Raw genomic sequence first — 17,708 nt, 5'->3', positions numbered from 1 at the left:
TAATGAATCTGCATGAATTCTGAGGCTTGATATTTTAAACCTTTAAGGTGGGGATGGGCAAAATGCAGCCCTCACCGTCCTCCATTGCAGCTCCTGTTGCCCCTCCCCTTTAAAAATCCCTGAAAAACAATGCCATCTATAGTGGATACAGAGTGCCAAATGGCCAAAAAAGTTAAATTTAGCTTCAAAACAACCTAAATTTAACCACTGTAGCACTCTGTAGTGCTATGGTGTCATTTGCCACCAAAATTCGGTGGCAAACCAGCAATTTCAACTTTCCCCCCCCAAGTGCCCCACAGATTGTGGCCCACACTGGGGGTCAAAAATGCCCCCCCCCGGATGTCCAGAAATTGCCCACCCTTGCTTTAAAGAAGATGGGTCTACAGTAGCTGCCATTATCTTGTCTTAGCATGATAAATGGAAGATCTTTGGCGTGTAAGCTGGTCTGCTGCCGAAGAGGTTTTTAATTGGTTGGGTGCTGTCTGTTTCTTTTATTCTTGTGTTTTTAATTGTTTTTTTAATGGATTGGATGTTTTCTTTAATTAAGATTTTGTTTTTAATCTGTATTTTATTATTATTAGCCATCTTGAGTGCCATTTTTGGCAGAAAGGTGTGATACAAATTAAATACACATATATATAGTTAGAGACAGTTAGTTTAAGGGTTAATCTGATATATGGGAAACATATGGCCCTCTAGATGTTGTTGGACTGCAATTCCCATCAGCCGTAGCCAGTACAGTCAATGGTGTGAGATGATGGGAGTTGCAGTCCAACTATACCTGGAGGGCCGCACATTCCCCATACTCTGTTCAGTTGACCTCATTCTAGTCTGCTTGTGAGTACTGCTGCAGAAGGCTTGCCCCAAGCACTTTTTATAGAACTAAAAATTAAGGCTACATGGAAAGGGCCCTGTTTTTCCCCCCTTTGTGAATGCTCATATGACTATTATATTTTGAGCATTTAGGTTGTTATTGATTTAGATCTGTATTGGTAGGCTATTTTAACAGTGTTAAGCATAAGCATGGCCATTGTGGGGAAATCTGTCCCCTTTTAAGCCTGCTGGATTTCTTCAGAGCCCTGGGCTCGGCTTTTTCCTGGAATCTGGGAACTTTTCTTGGATGTTTTTTCTTAAAGCAATATTTACCCAAATTAAAGCCACAATTTCAGCTGTAATTTGTGCAAATTGTGCTTGCAATTGCTGCAAAATTTCAGGTGCAATTTGTGCAAATTAAGCATATTACAGATGAAATTTGCACAAATTTCGGCCGGCAGTTGCACAAGTTGTGCAAATTGCACCCACAATTTGTGTAAATGTCACTTTAAGACACCCCCCCCACAGTCAGTGAGCTGGCCTGACTTGATCTGCATTGAGTCAGGCGACCATGTTATACTTGACTTCTTGGTTCTAAGGGAAGCAAAAGCCCAGTGTAGTCAAACACGTACCCTGGATTTTAGGAAAGCTGATTTTAATAAACTCAGAACAATGATCAGTAAGGTCCCTTGGCAAGCGACACTAACGAGAAAAGGAGTCCAATATGGGGGGGGGGAGTTCTTAAAAAGGAAATTCTCAAGACACAATCACAAACAATTCCAACAAGAAAAAAAGGTGGAAGACAACAGAATGTGGCTTCACAAAAAGCTTAGAGATGACCTGAAAACAAAAAAGGACACACATAGGAAGTGGAAAGGAGGACAAGCAACAAAGGAAGAGTACAGGCAGGTAGCACAGATTTGCAGGGATGGCATCAGGAAAGCTAAAGCTAAGAACGAGCTGAGGTTAGCGAGGGGTGCTAAAAGCAACAAAAAGGCTTTCTTCAGCTATGTTCATAGTAAAAGACAGAGGAAAGAAATAGTGGTTCAGCTATTAAATAAGGATGGCAAAAAGATAACAGATGACAAAGAAAAGGAAGAAGTGCTCATTCAATTCCTACTTTGGTTCAGTCTTCTCCCAAAAGAGGGTCTATGACCCCCTGGCAAAGGTGAAGTACAGGCTGAAGGGGCAGGATTGCAGCTTGAGATTGATGGGCATATGGTCAAGGAACACCTAATTACTTTGAATGAGTTCAAATCTCCAGGGCCAGATGAACTGCATCCTAGAGTAATAAAGGAACTGGCAGATTCCTATCTATTCTCTTTTTGAGAAATCATGGAGGATGGGTGAAGTGCCAGATGACTGGAGGAGGGCTAATGTTGTCCCTATCTTCAAAAAGGGCAAAAAAGAGGGATCTGGGAACTACAGACCAGCCAGTCTGACATCAATCCCTGGGGAAATTCTGGAGCAGATGATAAAGCAATCCATCTGTAAGCACCTTGAAAACAATGCAGTGATTACTTGAAGCCAACATGGATTTGTCAAGAACAAATCCTGCCAAACGAATCTGATCTCATTTTTGGATCAAGTAACCTCCCTTGTGGACTGTGGGAATGCTGTAGACATAATATACCTTGACTTCAGCAAAGCTTTTGACAAAGTGCCCTATGATATCCTGATGAGCAAACTAGCTCAAAGTGGGCTAGATGAAACAACGATCCGGTGAATCCACAATTGGCTACAGAATCGGACTCAAAGTGTGCTTATCAATGGGATCTTCTCAATCTGGGGAGAAGGAATGAGCGGGGTACCACAGGGCTCAGTCCTGGGCCCAGTGCTCTTCAACATTTTTATTAATGACTTGGAGGAGGTGCAGGGAATGCTCATCAAATTTGCAGATGACAAAAAATTGGGTGGGATAGCTAATACTTTGGAAGACAGCAACAAAATGCAAAGTGATCTTGACAGGCTGGAGTGCTGGGCAGAAAACAACAGAATGACATTTAATAGGGATAAATGCCAAGTTCTGCACTAGGAAAAAGAAACCAAATGCACAGTTACAGGATGGGGGATACATGGCTCAACAACACTACAAGCAAGAAGGATCTTGGAATTGTTGTCGATCACAAGCTGAATATGAGCCAACAATGTGATGTGGCTGCTGAACCCATAGAGCCCCAGATCAAGTGGTTCAACTGACGACTGCCGTACAGAATCTGCAAGCTGCGGTTCAACCCCCGCCACCTCCGATTCCCCCCCGCCGCAAGTGCCTGGTGGCTTTGCCAGAGAAGTTTTCTGGGGAGAAAGGACTTTTTCAGATTTTCCGGCCCCAATCAGAGCTGTACATCCGCTTTCGACCTCAGGATTTCCTGACGGAACAGGTTCGTGTGGGCTTCATCATTAACCTACTTTCAGGTGTGGTAGCTAAATGGGCTTCGGGACTTCTTCTCGCTAATGACCCCCTGCTCGGGGACTATCAAGGTTTCATGACAGCGATGGCCAGATTTTTCGGTGACCCCCTGCGCACGCAGATGGCTTGTCAGGAGATTTGCCGCTTCAGGCAGGGCAAGGACTCAGTTTCCAAACTTTTCGCTTGCTGATGCAGGATTTACAGTGGAATGATGCCGTGCTGGTGGCTCAGTTTTTGGACGGTTTGAACGACGAGATCTTGGGTGAGTTGGCGCGCACGCCTAGCCCGCATACTTTGGAGGACCTCATCCAGACCTGCCTCCACATAGATAGTTGGCTGGAGGGCCGGCGGCAGGGCCGGCGGCAGACCCGGCGGGGCGCCAGGGGCCGAGATTTCCCTCCTCCCATTCCCCCATGTTTCCTGGCCCATCCCCCCCCGGCCCTGTGGTGGGGGCGGAGGAGACCCCGATGCAGCTGGGAGCTACCTGAGCCCCACTGCCCCCAGAGGAACTAGAGCAGCAGCGTGCTGAGCTACGATGCTTTCAGTGTGGAAAACTGGGACATTTCGCCAAAACCTGCCACGCTAGACCCGCAGCACCTCTGCCTTCCCCTCCTCTCCTTCCTCCTCCTCCCCAGGCCTGACTAGGCTGCCCCCCAAGTCTGTTGGGGGTCTCCAGTGTGGGGGTCGGTTTCACACCCGGTGGGTGACTTTTGCAACCCCCCCACCCTCCCATCTGCTATTACATGTTCACCTCCACTCCTCCCAGTGGGGTGGGGTAGAGGCCCTGGCCTTAGTAGACTCAGGGGCCACGACCAGTTTCATGGATAAAACCTTCACCCTCTTCCACAAGATTCCTACTCTGCCTCTTCCTGCCCCTTTGGCAATGGAGACCATGGATGGGCGTCCTCTTTCTTCGGGCGCGGTGACCCGGATTACAGCTCCATTCACTCTGCACACCCAGTCCCACGTTGAGCAGATTCAGTTTCACTTGGCCAAGGTTCCCCAATACCCAATTGTGCTGGGTGTTTCCTGGCTCTCTAAGCATAATCCTCAGATTTCTTGGGAGCTTCAGCAAGTGGAGTTTGCGTCTCCCTGCTGCTGGGAGCATTGCCTTCCGATCAAGGCACCAGTCCCAGTCCAGGCTTTAACCCTTTCCTCCCCTCCTCGTCTGTTTCTGGCAGTTCTTCAGCTACCGTGATCCTCCCAGAGAAGTATGCAGCTTTTTGGGATGTATTCGACAAGAAGGAGGCTGACCAGCCCCCCCCATTTGACTGTGCCATTAATCTCATTCCGGGGGCGACCATCCCCGCTGGACAACTGTATTCGATGTCGGAGCTGGAACTTCGAGCTCTGCGAGTTTTTGGACAAAAACCTCAAACGTGGCTTCATTCGCCCTTCCTCCTCCCCCGCCTGCGCCCCTACCATCTTTGTGGCCAAGAAATCTGGAGAACTCCGCCCAGTGCACGAAATTTGGTCTCGATCCCTGACAAGTACCCCCTCCCCCTGATCCCTGAGATGCTGGAGTGCCTGGGGCGAGCCAAGATTTTCACAAAGTTGGACCTGTGTGGCGCCTACAATCTGATTCGGAACCGGGAGGGGGATGAGTGGAAGACCTGTTTCGGCACCCGGTACGGAGCGTACGAACACCTAGTGATGCCGTTTGGGCTCGCCTGTGCCCCCCCCCCACGTTTTCGCGTTTTATGAACGCCATCTTCTGAGACTATTTGGACACTTTCCTCATTGTGTATCTCGATGATTTACTTATATTTTCTGAGGACCCCCACGCCCATGAGCATCATGTCTCCGCCGTCCTCCAGCGCCTCCGTGAGTACCATCTTTATGCCAAGCTGGAGAAATGTGCGTTTGACCTAACCTCTTTGGACTACCTTGGCTACATTATCTCACCTGACGGTATCATCATGGGTCCTGCAAAGGTCCAGGCTGGCCTCTCCTGGCAGGCTCCATCCACCAAGAAGGACTTGTAACGTTTTCTGGGGTTTGCTAATTTCTACAGGAAGTTTCTGCCCAACTTTGCTCGGGGGACATCTCCTCTCATGGACCTCCTTAAGGGCAGGAAATCTCCTTTTCATTGGGCGGCATCTGCCCAACAGGCTTTCGAGGAACTTAAGAAGCTTTTTAGTTCTGAGCTGATCCTGTTACATCCCGACCCGAGGAAGCCTTTTGTGGTGCAAACTGATGCCTCTGACTTTGTGGTGGGGGTGGTGCTTTTTCAGCCAGATCGGGCGGGCGGCAGTTTGCAACCCTGCGCCTACCACTCCAGGAAGCTGAACATGTCTGAGAGGAATTATACCATCTGGGAGAGGGAACTATTGGCCATCAAGTCCGCTTTGGAGACCTGGTGTCACCTTCTGGAGGGGGCACAGCACCCAGTTGAAGTTAGAACTGACCACTGCAACCTGGAACATCTTCAGACAGCCCGTGCCTTAAACCAGAGGCAGATTAGATAGTCGCTTTTTTTCCCCCTGGTTCCACCTTAAGATTTGCCATGTGAAGGCCTCCGACAACCTACAAGCACATGCTCTTTCTTGTAAGCCGGACCTCCAGCCAGGGGGTGAGGGAAATCCCCCCCCTCTGATTCTTCCCCCCCAGAGCCTGGCGGCAGCTGCGGTAGCTCACTCTTGGGAAGAGCAGGCTCAGGATGCTTTTGCTGGCACAGAAGTGGAGGAATTGGGGCTAGCCTCTGCCCCCCCCCCACTCTACCCCCTTCTCTTTGCGAGGTGGCCTGCTTTACCATTCCGGTCGGGTCTATGTGCCTTCTAGACCACTCCGCAAGAAGGTCCTCCATCAGTGCCACGACTCCCCCACTGCTGGGCATTTTGGCTTCGCCAAGACCCTGCACGGAGTGACGCGGGATTTTTGGTGGCCTCGTGTGTGTCGGGACGTCAAGGTCTATGTCGCCTCCTGCCCAACCTGCCAGCGGGCGAAGGCCCCCCCCCCCCCAGGCAAGCCCACAGGCTTGCTTCACCCCCTGCCTACTCCCTCAGGGCCTTGAAACTGCTCTCCCTTGACTTCATCACTGACTTGCCTCCCTCACACGGTAAGACCACCATGGATGGATGGATTTGTTTTCTAAGATGGCCCATTTCATCCCCTGCTCTGGATTGCCCACAGCCAGGGAGACGGCGGAGTTGTTTTTGGCGCATGTTTTCTGGCTCCACGGATGGCCCAAGGGTCTCATTTCGGATAGGGGGCCCAATTCACTGCCCATTTCTGGAGGGAGCTACTTGGTCTTCTCCATGTGACGCTCCGTCTTTCCTCCGCCCACCATCCGCAGACGGACGGTCAGACCGAGCACACCAATGCGGCTCTGGAGCAATATTTGTGCTGTTATGTCAATTACCAGCAAGATGACTGGTTTTCCTTGCTGCCTCTCGCAGAATATGCTTATAAGAATGCTTGCCATGCTTCCACCCGCCAAACTCAATTTTTTTGCCAATTTTGGTTACCACCCCAAGGCTTTCCCATCCACCTTAGCTCCCTTTTCGGTGCCAGCGGCCCATGACTTTTTAGAGGCGTTGCGAGCGGTACACCACTTCTTACGGGACTCCCTCGAGCAAGCCAAGACAGCCTACAAGGCCTCTGCAGACTGGCGGCGCCAGCCGGGTCCGTCTCTGCAACTGGGGGACTGGGTTTGGCTGTCCACCCAATACTTCCCCCCTCACTCGCCCGCAAGGAAGCTTGTGCCTCGCCGCACGGGGCCTTTCCAGATTACAGCCGAGATTAACCCTGTTGCTTTTCGCCTGGCTCTCCCCTGCTCCATGAAAATCCATCCTGTTATTCATTGGTCCTTGCTGTCCCCTCTGGTTTCTGGCGACCCTCATCGCTCGGCCGGCTCTCGTCTGCCGCCAGTGCTGGTGGAGGGGGAGGAGGAGTTTGAGGTCACAGAGATTCTGGACTCCTGCCTTTCTCGCGGCCGCCTGCAATATCTAGTGGACTGGAAGGGGTACGGGCCTGATGAGTGATCCTGGGAACCCGCGGAAAATGTGCATGCTCCGTTGCTGCTGAGGGGCTTCCATCAGCTGTACCCCCACAAATCTGGGGCCCCAGGGGAGGAGCACAAGGGGGGGGGCCTCATGGGAGCAGGGATGATGTCAGGGTGGAAACTGAGCCCATAGAGCCCCAGAGCTGATTCTGAGGAGGAACAGCAATCCATGGGAGAGGAGCCAACTCATCCCTCACCGGCACAGCAGCTGGCAGAGATTACTCCTGCCGGCATTCCTGAGATAGATAGTGATCCTAGCAGTGAGAAAGTGCGGGAACGAGGCTTGCTAGATGCTTGATGCAGACGCAGAGAGCAATGAGCAATAGGGGGCGTGGAAAGGAGGCGTAGCGCCCGTTTGGCGCACAAGCAACGGCTGCCTCCCATGGACCCAAGGGAAAGAGGGAGGATCTCTCCCTAGTCCATAAGTTCTGGGTCTTCAAGTGACTGTCTTTCAAAAGGGGATCAACTGCCTATTCGAAGCTTAGGCCACTCTGCTGTTCCTTGCTTTAATTGCTGGTGATTAGCATCTGAAAGAGTCATTAAGTTGTAAAAGGATTAAAGCTTTGAAAAGAATCCTTTTGTCTGTGTCTTGAGTTGGCTATTGGAGTCTACTGAAAGAGGCCGCCAGGGCGCTCCTGACAGCTGCAAAAAAGGCAAATGCTATTTTGGGCTGCATTAATAGAAGCATAGCTTCCAAATCCCAGGAAGTACTAGTTCCCCTCTACTCGGCACTGGTTAGGCCTCATCTGGAGTACTGTGTCCAGTTCTGGGCACCACACTTTAAGAAGGATGCAGACAAACTGGAGAGGGTTCAGAGGAGGGCAACAAAGATGATCAGGGGACTGGAAACAAGGCCCTATGAAGAGAGACTGAAAGAACTGCACATGTTTAGCCTTGAGAAGAGAAGACTGAGGGGAGATAGGATAGCACTCTTCAAGTACTTGAAAGGTTGTCACAGAGAGGAAGGCCGGGATCTCTTCTCGATCATCCCAGAGTGCAGGTCACGGAATAATGGGCTCAAGTTACAGGAAGCCAGATTCTGGCTGAACATCAGGAAAAATTTCCTGACTATTAGAGCAATACAAGAATGGAACCAATGACCTAGGGAGGTAGTGGGCTCTCCCAGACTGGAGGCATTCAAGACGAGGCTAGACAGCCATCTGTCAGGGATCCTCTGACTTGGATTCCTGCATTGAGCAGGGGGTTGGACTTGATGGCCTTGTTGGCCCCTTCCAATCCTACTATTCTATGATTCTGTGAGTCATATGATATGTGGTTGGCTGCTCATCTGTAGGCCTATGAGGTTGCAGTGAAGAAATCTCTTATTTGCCATCACTGCAGCAGTGGAATCATATTGAGTGGAGCAGTTCTAGGCTGTCAAATGACATGCCTAAAACAGGATCAACCAGAGGAAGAGATTGCTATGAGGATTTTGCTTGATTTCTTGAAGGTACAGTTTCAAATGATGGCCTTTATAACCCAAGCACATGTTGTTTAGATCTCTGCCCATCTTAGTTGTTAAGGCTAGTTGAGTAGAGCTTAGAGGGCTGCTAGCTGAACCAGTAAAACCAAAAATACGTGGGAAGGGTTCCTTTCCTATTAGTATTCATTTACCTGCTCCTGAAGAAACAATTGTTAGACAGGGATAGTTTTGTTAGTTTTAATTCACTTTCAGATATTCTCTTTGTAAGGAAGGTAATCCAGGGTCTGGTGGCAGAAGAACCACAGGCACATCTGGGTGGCACATCCTTCAACAACCCTTCTCAAATTGGTTCTAACCCAGTTTTATGAGGCTGTGGATGAACAGACTGAAACTGAATCTAGACAAGATGGAGGTAATGTGGTAGACAATGCCAATGCTCTTGAGAGGATGGTTATTCCTGGGATAAGAGTAGTAGTTTTCCTCTGAACAGTTTAGAACCGAAGGATACTCCTGGATCCCTTTATTCATAGCTACAGGGGTCAGTGATGGCCAAGAGCATATTTTATCAGCTTCATCGTTAAGCTGTGGCCTTTTTTTTTTTGGGGGGGGGGAGAGATCTTACTATGTTGATCCATGCTTTTGTAACCTCTAGGATCAACTAGCATAAAGTACTCTACGTGGGGCTGCCTGTAAAAATGACTGGGAATCTTAAACAAGAGTACAATGCCGCTACCTGGGCTTTGGTAGAGGATGAGAAGTGGGAACATATCCAACTAGCAGTAACTGTGCTAGTTACCAATAAGCTTTGGGACCCAATTCAAGGTACCAGTTCTTACTGTTAAAAAGACCTCCATGGCCTCAGATCCACACACCTAAGTAACCGATTCTTTCGATATGAGCCCAGCTGCTACCTCTGTTCTGTGTGGTGATCCCTGCTTCACGTGCCAATACTCTGTGAGATGCAGAAATCTGTGGCTACAAATAGGACCTTTATCTCAATTGCTCCAAGGCTGTAAAATGACCTCCCTGATAAGGTACAGAGCTATTTCGGTCTTGTAGCTTTCTGGAAAGTTTGCAAAACCTACCTAGTCTGTGAGACCCATTATTGCTGAGTGGACATTGTGAGCCTGTGCTGATTTTGTATTTATTGTCTTTGATTTGTTTTTGCTTACTTCTGTTGTTTAATTTTTTTGGAAGCCATCTTGACATTTGGAGAGGTGGGGTAGAAATGTTTTAAATAAATACATGGAGCTAGTTATCAAGCTGGAGACTGGGTGTATTTTGGATTCCAGGACCCTTGGACTGCCTCCACATTCTACATAATTGTCATGAATCAATTATCCAGAGTGACAGTTCACCAAAGCTTGCTCTTGATTCCCAGCTTTATTTTTGAATATTGGTCTCTCCTTCAGTATACTGCTTAATATATAGTCTGAGAAATTATGATTTACCTGAATCGCAAGATCTTTTGGTTGCTGTGGTTAAGGAGACATGAGCTGTATCTGTGCATGGCCCACCTGGAAACAGAAGTCAGTCAGTCAGTTCCAGCAAATTACTTTTGCATTTCTATACTGATAATCCAGAACAGGATTACTTCCAATACATGCATAACTAATATACGTTTGCGTAAGACACACTACAAAGTTTAATGGATGAGACAGAACAACGATAATGCATCTGGAGCTTTTTGTTCTTCCACCAGCCATTTCTTTCTAGTTCATCTTTACCTTGGGTAGGATCCACAGAACCATGAAACACAGTTCTTCAACTCCAAGGTGGATTTAGACCTTTTGCAATCAGCTATGGTTGCAATCTACCATGCTATAGAACAGTTTTCAAAATGGGAGGGGAGTTTCAACAGTGGCCTCTGCAATGGCATGGGGGTCAGCTGTCCAAAGAAAGCAAGTGGAAAACTCTACTGGACTAGTTCATATCCCTTCCATGAGCCTAAGCAGATTTTTGGATACTAGTCCATGTTATTAGATACTAGACTGGGAAATTTAGTTTTAAGCAGAAAAATATTTTTTCCAGATTATCAAATGAATTCTTTATCATATTAGTTATGTTACGAAGTATTAGGTCTGAACTATTAAATTGTACTCCAATTTCTTCCCATTTTTAGAAGTAGTTCTTCTACCAAAATGTTTACACCTTGTAAAACATGCAAGAGGATAATATAGTGGGCAGATGAGAATAGAATGATGGCTAGAATTATTGAAGGAAGTGACATATACCACTAGAGAGAAATATATATTTAAATATATTCTTTAAAACCAATATTACCTATGTGAAGAAAAAATGGCAAATGCTTAGCCACCTGGTAACTGGCTTCTAGATTTCCTAGAGGCTCTCAACATGCATCATAGAACAACTTTCCAGAGCTTGTTAATCCAACCACCTAATAGGTTTTTTTTTTCAATTGGAATAAACACACATACCTGAACACTTAAACTGAGACAAATTGACAGCAAATGTAACCGGCAATATTACTATATTGCAGCCTTGATCACTGGCTTATTATAATGTTATCACCTAAAATAAAGTAATTATGATAAAAGGTGAATATTCAAGTACCAATAGGAATGCAAAACCGTTTTCTCAAAGTAAGCCTCTTGCTATGTGGATGGGCTGCTAGCTGTGTAGTTATTAGTTGTTAAGTATGCATGCATCAGGAAGCCAGCACACCTGATATTCTGTACTAGTTAAGAGTGTGACCTGTGAACCAAAACTCACTTCAGCCATGAACTTATTAGGTGGACTTAAGCTAGGCACTATTTCCTCAGCCCTCCATCTGCAGTATGGGGATCAAATTGCCCTATTTTACAGGGTTGTTAAACATCTGAACAATCAAAATCATCACATATAAATACTAAGTATGTCCCTTCCCTATAAAAAGCTTCAGAATAAAACATACCCAGCACACTTCCCATGATAAAATGCCTCTGCATAACATGTCCCCATTGCCACACTTCACACATAGCACTGGTGAGCAAGTCCTATTTGCTCACAATATGGGTGTCTCCTCATGCTATTAGAGCTAGATATTACAGTGGCAATGGGAACGAGCTATCAAGAAGAGTTGTTTCCACATGGTAAATATTAACTTGCACAGGAGCACTTAGCTGGGCACTGATGAGACATCAATTTTGTTGCCCTCCAATGAATCCATTTACACTTTAAAAGGCAAGAATTTTAAGGGATATTTTCCACCCCACATTTCAAGTTGATGCTTAAAAGGGCAACAAATGAAACAAGATGTAATCTTAGTGAGTCCTTATTATAATTATCATGGCAGGAGTTACTACTTGTTCACAATTTTGAAGTTTATTTGAATGATAAAGCAATGAAAATGAGGTGCTTGCTAGGTTACCATGTATCTTTATTTTTAGAAATGCTGCTTCTTATGTTCCTTAACTGCAGTAAGGAATGATTAAATAGGCTAATATGACATTGTTCACAGAAGGTAACTGAACTACAGTTTTTGTACATTTAAGATTCACTAAAATATCAAGATAGGATAAGGCCTATGAAATGTTCAGGGTGGGGTGGGGAGAGATATGGTACCAATCATCCTAAAGAATCCCCTTCATGGATCACTGCCTTGTTGTGGCGAAGGGGCTTGCGTAACTCAGTGAAGCCATAAGCTATGCCGTGCAGGGCCACCCAAGATGGACAGGTCATGGCAGAGAGTTCGGACAAAATGTGGTCCACTGGAGAAGGAAATGGCAACCCACTCCAGTATTCTTGCCAAGAAAACCCCATGGAACGTATCACAAGGCTAAAAGAGATGACGCCGGAAGATGAGCCCCTCAGGTCGGAAGGTGTCCAATATGCTACGGGGGAAGAGCAGAGGGTATTTCCAAGTAGCGCCAGAAAGAGTGAAGCGGCTGGGCCAAAGCCGAAAGGACACTCAGCTGTGGATGTGTCTGGTGGTGAAAAGAAAATCCGATGCTGTAAAGAACAATATTGTTTAGGAACCTGGAATGTCAGATCAATGAATCAAGGTAAGCTGGAGGTGGTCAAACATGAGATGGCAAGATTGAACATTGACATCTTGGGAATCAGCGAACTAAAATGGACAGGCATGGGCGAATTTAATTCAGGTGACCATCATATCTACTATTGTGGGCAAGAATCCCTTAGAAGAAATGGAGTAGCACTCATAGTCAACAAAAGGGTGGGAAAAGCAGTACTGGGGTACAATCTTAAAAATGATAGAATGATCTCAGTACGAATCCAAGGCAAACCATTCAACAGCACAGTAATTCAAGTCTATGCCCCAACCACTGAGGCCGAAGAAGCTGAGGTTGATCGGTTCTATGAAGACCTACAACACCTTCTAGAACTAACACCAAAAAAAGATGTCCTCTTCATCATAGGGGATTGGAATGCTAAAGTAGGAAGTCAAGAAATCACCGGGATAACAGGCAGGCATGGCCTTGGTGTACAAAATGAAGCAGGACAAAAGCTAATAGAGTTTTGCCAAGAGAACACGCTGATCATAGCAAACACTCTTTTCCAACAGCACAAGAGGCGACTCTACACATGGACGTCACCAGATGGTCAATATCGAAATCAGATTGATTATGTCCTTTGCAGCCAAAGATGGAGAAGCTCCATACAGTCAGTAAAAACAAGACCTGGAGCTGACTGTGGCTCAGATCATGAGCTGCTTCTTGCAAAATTTCGTCTTAAATTGAAGAACGTCGGGAAAACCACTAAACCGTTCAGGTATGACCTAAATCATATCCCTGATGAATATACAGTGGAGGTGAGGAATAGATTTCAGGGATTAGACCTGATAGACAGAGTGCCTGAGGAACTATGGACGGAGGTCCGTAACATTGTTCAGGAGGCAGCAACGAAATCCATCCCAAAGAAAAAGAAATGCAAGAAAGCAAAGTGGCTGTCTGATGAGGCTTTACAAGTAGCTCACGAAAGAAGGGAAGCGAAAAGCAAGGGAGAAAGGGGAAGATATACCCAACTGAATGCAGAGTTCCAGAGAATAGCAAGGAGAGACAAGAAGGCCTTCTTAAGTGAACAATGCAAAGAAATCGAGGAAAACAACAGAATGGGAAAGACTAGAGATCTCTTCAAGAAAATTGGAGATCTCAAGGGAACGTTTTGTGCAAAGACGGGCATGATAAAGGACAAAGAAGGCAGGGACCTAACAGAAGCAGATGAGATTAAGAAGAGGTGGCAAGAATACACAAAAGAACTCTACAGGAAAGATCTGAATGTCCCTGATAGCCATGATAGTGCGGTCACTGAACTTGAGCCGGACATCCTAGAGAGTGAAGTCAAGTGGGCCTTAGGAAGCATTAGTAACAACAAAGCTAGCAGAGATGACAGTATTCCAGCCGAGCTATTTAAAATCCTAAAAGATGATGCTGTTAAAGTGCTGCATTCAATATGCCAACAAATCTGGAACACTCAACAGTGGCCACAAGACTGGAAAAGGTCAGTTTACATTCCATTTCCAAAGAAGGGCAACGCCAAAGAGTGTTCAAACTACCGCACAATTGCGCTCATTTCACATGCCAGCAAGGTGATGCTCAAAATCCTACAAGCTAGGCTTCAGCAGTATGCGAACCGCGAACTACCAGAAGTACAAGCTGGGTTTCGAAGAGGCAGAGGAACTAGAGATCAAATCGCCAACATTCGCTGCATCATGGAGAAAGCAAGAGAATTCCAGAAAAACGTCTATTTCTGCTTCATTGACTACGCTAAAGCCTTTGATTGTGTGGATCACAACAAACTGTGGCAAATTCTTAAAGTGATGGGAGTACCAGACCACCTTACCTGTCTCCTGAGAAACCTGTACGAGGGTCAAGAAGCAACAGTCAGAACCAGACATGGAACAACCGATTGGTTCCAAATTGGGAAAGGAGTACGACAAGGCTGCATATTGTCACCCTGCTTATTTAACTTATATGCAGAGTACATCATGAGAAATGCCGGGTTGGATGAATCAGAGGTCAGAATTAAGATTGCTGGGAGAATTATCAACAAACTCCGATATGCAGACGATACCACCCTAATGGCAGAAAGCGAAGAGGATCTCAAGAGCCTCTTGTTGAGGGTGAAAGAGGAGAGTGCAAAAGCTGGTTTGAAACTCAACATTAAAAAAACGAAGATCATGGCATCTGGCCCCATCACTTCCTGGCATATAGAAGGGGAAGAAATGGAAGCAGTGACAGATTTTACTTTCTTGGGCTCCAAGATCACCGCAGATGGTGACTGTAGCCATGAAATTAAAAGACGCTTGCTCCTTGGGAGGAAAGCTATGGCCAACCTAGACAGCATAGTAAGAAGCAGAGACATCACCTTGCCGACAAAGGTCCGTCTAATCAAAGCTATGGTTTTCCCAGTAGTAATGTATGGCTGTGAGAGCTGGACTATAAGGAAGGCTGAGCGCCGAAGAATTGATGCTTTCGAACTGTGGTGCTGGAGAAGACTCTTACGAGTGCCCTGGACTGCAAGGAGGTCAAATCAGTCCATCCTAAAGGAAATCAACCCTGAGTGCTCATTGGAAGGACAGATACTGAAGCTGAAGCTCCAATATTTTGGCAACCTAATGCGAAGAGAAAACTCCCTGGAAAAGACCCTGATGCTGGGAAAGACTGAAGGCAAAAGGAGAAGGGGACGGCAGAGGATGAGATGGCTAGATAGCATCATGGATGCAATGAATATGAACTTGAGCACGCTCCGGGAGAGAGCGCAGGACAGGAAGGCCTGGCGTGCTATGGTCCATGGGGTCACGAAGAGTCGGACACGACTGAACGACTGAACAACAACATCCTAAAGAATATTGTGACCCATGGGCAGAAGAATCTTAAAAGTGGCTTTTTCCCACCTGGAGGTAGTCTTTTGTATTAACCTCTCAGTTTTAGCAACTCCATGGTTTCCTGGAAACCAGCCTTATGAATAGGTTCAATGTGTGTAGAGCTGCTTTGTTACCGTACACTGATCAAAGCTTAAACTAAACAGTGTTATTGTTCCAATTTAATGATGAGTGTTTTCAGATAGATTTTGGTGGCCATATATTCCTGCAGAGAAGATTAAAGTAATTACAAAGGAAGCAGGATAGCCATGTGAAAAAGTATTTGTACTCTGAAATATCAGTATAACAGAGAAGATTATAAACATGTTTTGTGTGGAACTTTATCCAAATTTGATTGCATATTTTATCTGAAGAACAGATGAACATTAATGTTCTACCACGCATGTAACACACTGCCTGAGTCATGATAAAGTAGTTCTACGCTATCATTAAGTTTTAGTCTCAGAAGTAAAACCTGATTAAACTTATTACAGACTTCACAGAATGTAACAAGTTGATCTTATTGTGGAAAAAGCAATTAATCTGAGGCCCACATTTATTGCAGGGTAAAATATTTAGTTGCAAACTTTGTAGATTTAAGCAACAAAGCACACCCAGGACTTTACAATTATCCTCTAATGCAGAACTTCACTTACTAAGCTTTTGCACTCTGTTACTGAGAACTATAATAAATAATTGCTTTGTGCATTGTCCAATTATAGATTTCACAAGGAACACTGACTGAAAAACAACTAAGCAGCAATATTTCCAGCAACTGCTTTTAGCTCTACACAAATCAGCTGCTTATGTGACACTTTTCCAAGGTGGCTAAAGAACAGAACATACCATTTGAAGCCCTTGAATGACAGACTGAAGTTGCTCTATGATCAATTACTCTCCAATATAAAATTACCATTTGGATAGTCCTAAGTAACCCACTGTCCCAGTACAGAAGGAAGCCTTTTGCTATGCAAAAGACATATGCTCCTTATCAGATTATTTATTTATATTTATATTTATTATTTATATTATTACTATAAATAATAGTAATATATTTATTATTATAAATATTATTTATTATTACATTTGTATCTCACCTTTTTTCCTCCAAGGAACTCAAGGTAGCTTACCATGATTGCCTACCATGCTACTGTTCATAGCATCCAAGTACTGGATTGGTAGTTTTTATAGTATTCCCAATACTATAGAAAGAAATCTGTTCTGGTGTCTCTAACTATATATATAAAAAAATGACATACGCACGTTCCTTAAAATTAACAATATTCATGCATAACCCAACTCTGGAAATAACTAGGTCATACAGAAAGAAGAGACACTAATAAAATGAATGTAGTGACAGATAATTATATAGCGTAATCAAAGCACATAAATGTGTTGTGCTGTCAAGCCTCCTCTAGCAACTACCTGCACCTCCAACAGAGGGACTTACCTCACACTTTGAGAAGCATGGTATTAGTTTACCCTTACAGGCAACTGATGCTCAATTAGGGTTTTAACAATTACATCTGGATCTGAATACAAATGTGCTATCTTAAGGCCTCATTCCTATGACTCTCAGAGTGTGGGAACTATGGTCTGGAATCTGTCTGGGCTGAGTTCCAGCTGAGGGTACCATGAGGTGAGGCAGTCATATGAATGCTGACACCATTTGCAGAACTCAGTAGAGGCAGATTTTTGGATGTTGCTGTGAGACCAGTATTCCTGAATGCATGCAGTAAAAAGCCAGTCAACATCAATTAAGAACACAAGTTGTCAAACTGTCAACTAAAAGTTGAGGTAGGTCAATACTCATTTTGCTATGAGCCTCTTGTAACTTTGCATAAATAGTAACAAAAATAGGTAACTTTTTTGTAGATTTATTGTACTTCCATATTACCTCTTAATTAACATGACATTTACATAACACCACAATTAATTTTCAACTACAGGCACTGTAGACTAATTAGAAATCCATCATCCCTTATTAAATACCTTGTCAATTTTACTCCCATCATAATCTCCTTGATGATTTTACCTTTGCAGGATTAGACATACTGGTATACCAATTCTTATGTTCAGATAAAGTTCTGGGTATATACATTAGAAGTAAAGCATATGTAGACACATAAATAACAATTTCCATGAGTACTATTTTTGCTATGATATCATTCAACAAACAGATTTATGCAATCAATTATATCCTTTGCCTTTACTAATACTAACACAGTATATACAA

At 45.1% G+C, this 17,708-nt stretch overlaps 1 protein-coding gene across 2 annotated transcripts in view; it reads right to left on the bottom strand.

The window, feature by feature from the left end:
• ZFAND3 (zinc finger AN1-type containing 3) overlaps nt 1-17,708 on the bottom strand; it is a 202,940-nt gene that overhangs the window by 44,955 nt on the left and 140,277 nt on the right. For both annotated transcript variants that reach the window (XM_084828515.1, XM_084828514.1), the window contains one exon: nt 10,101-10,166. In XM_084828515.1, coding sequence (XP_084684641.1) covers nt 10,101-10,166 — 66 coding nt within the window. The remainder of the gene's footprint in view (nt 1-10,100; nt 10,167-17,708) is intronic.

This window comes from Heloderma suspectum, chromosome 1, assembly GCF_057233095.1.
Source record: "Heloderma suspectum isolate Gila_16-S chromosome 1, 16-S_ref, whole genome shotgun sequence".
NCBI lineage: Eukaryota > Metazoa > Chordata > Lepidosauria > Squamata > Helodermatidae > Heloderma > Heloderma suspectum.
Note: the sequence above shows the minus strand (reverse complement) of the source record. Positions and strands in the feature narration are given on the sequence as shown.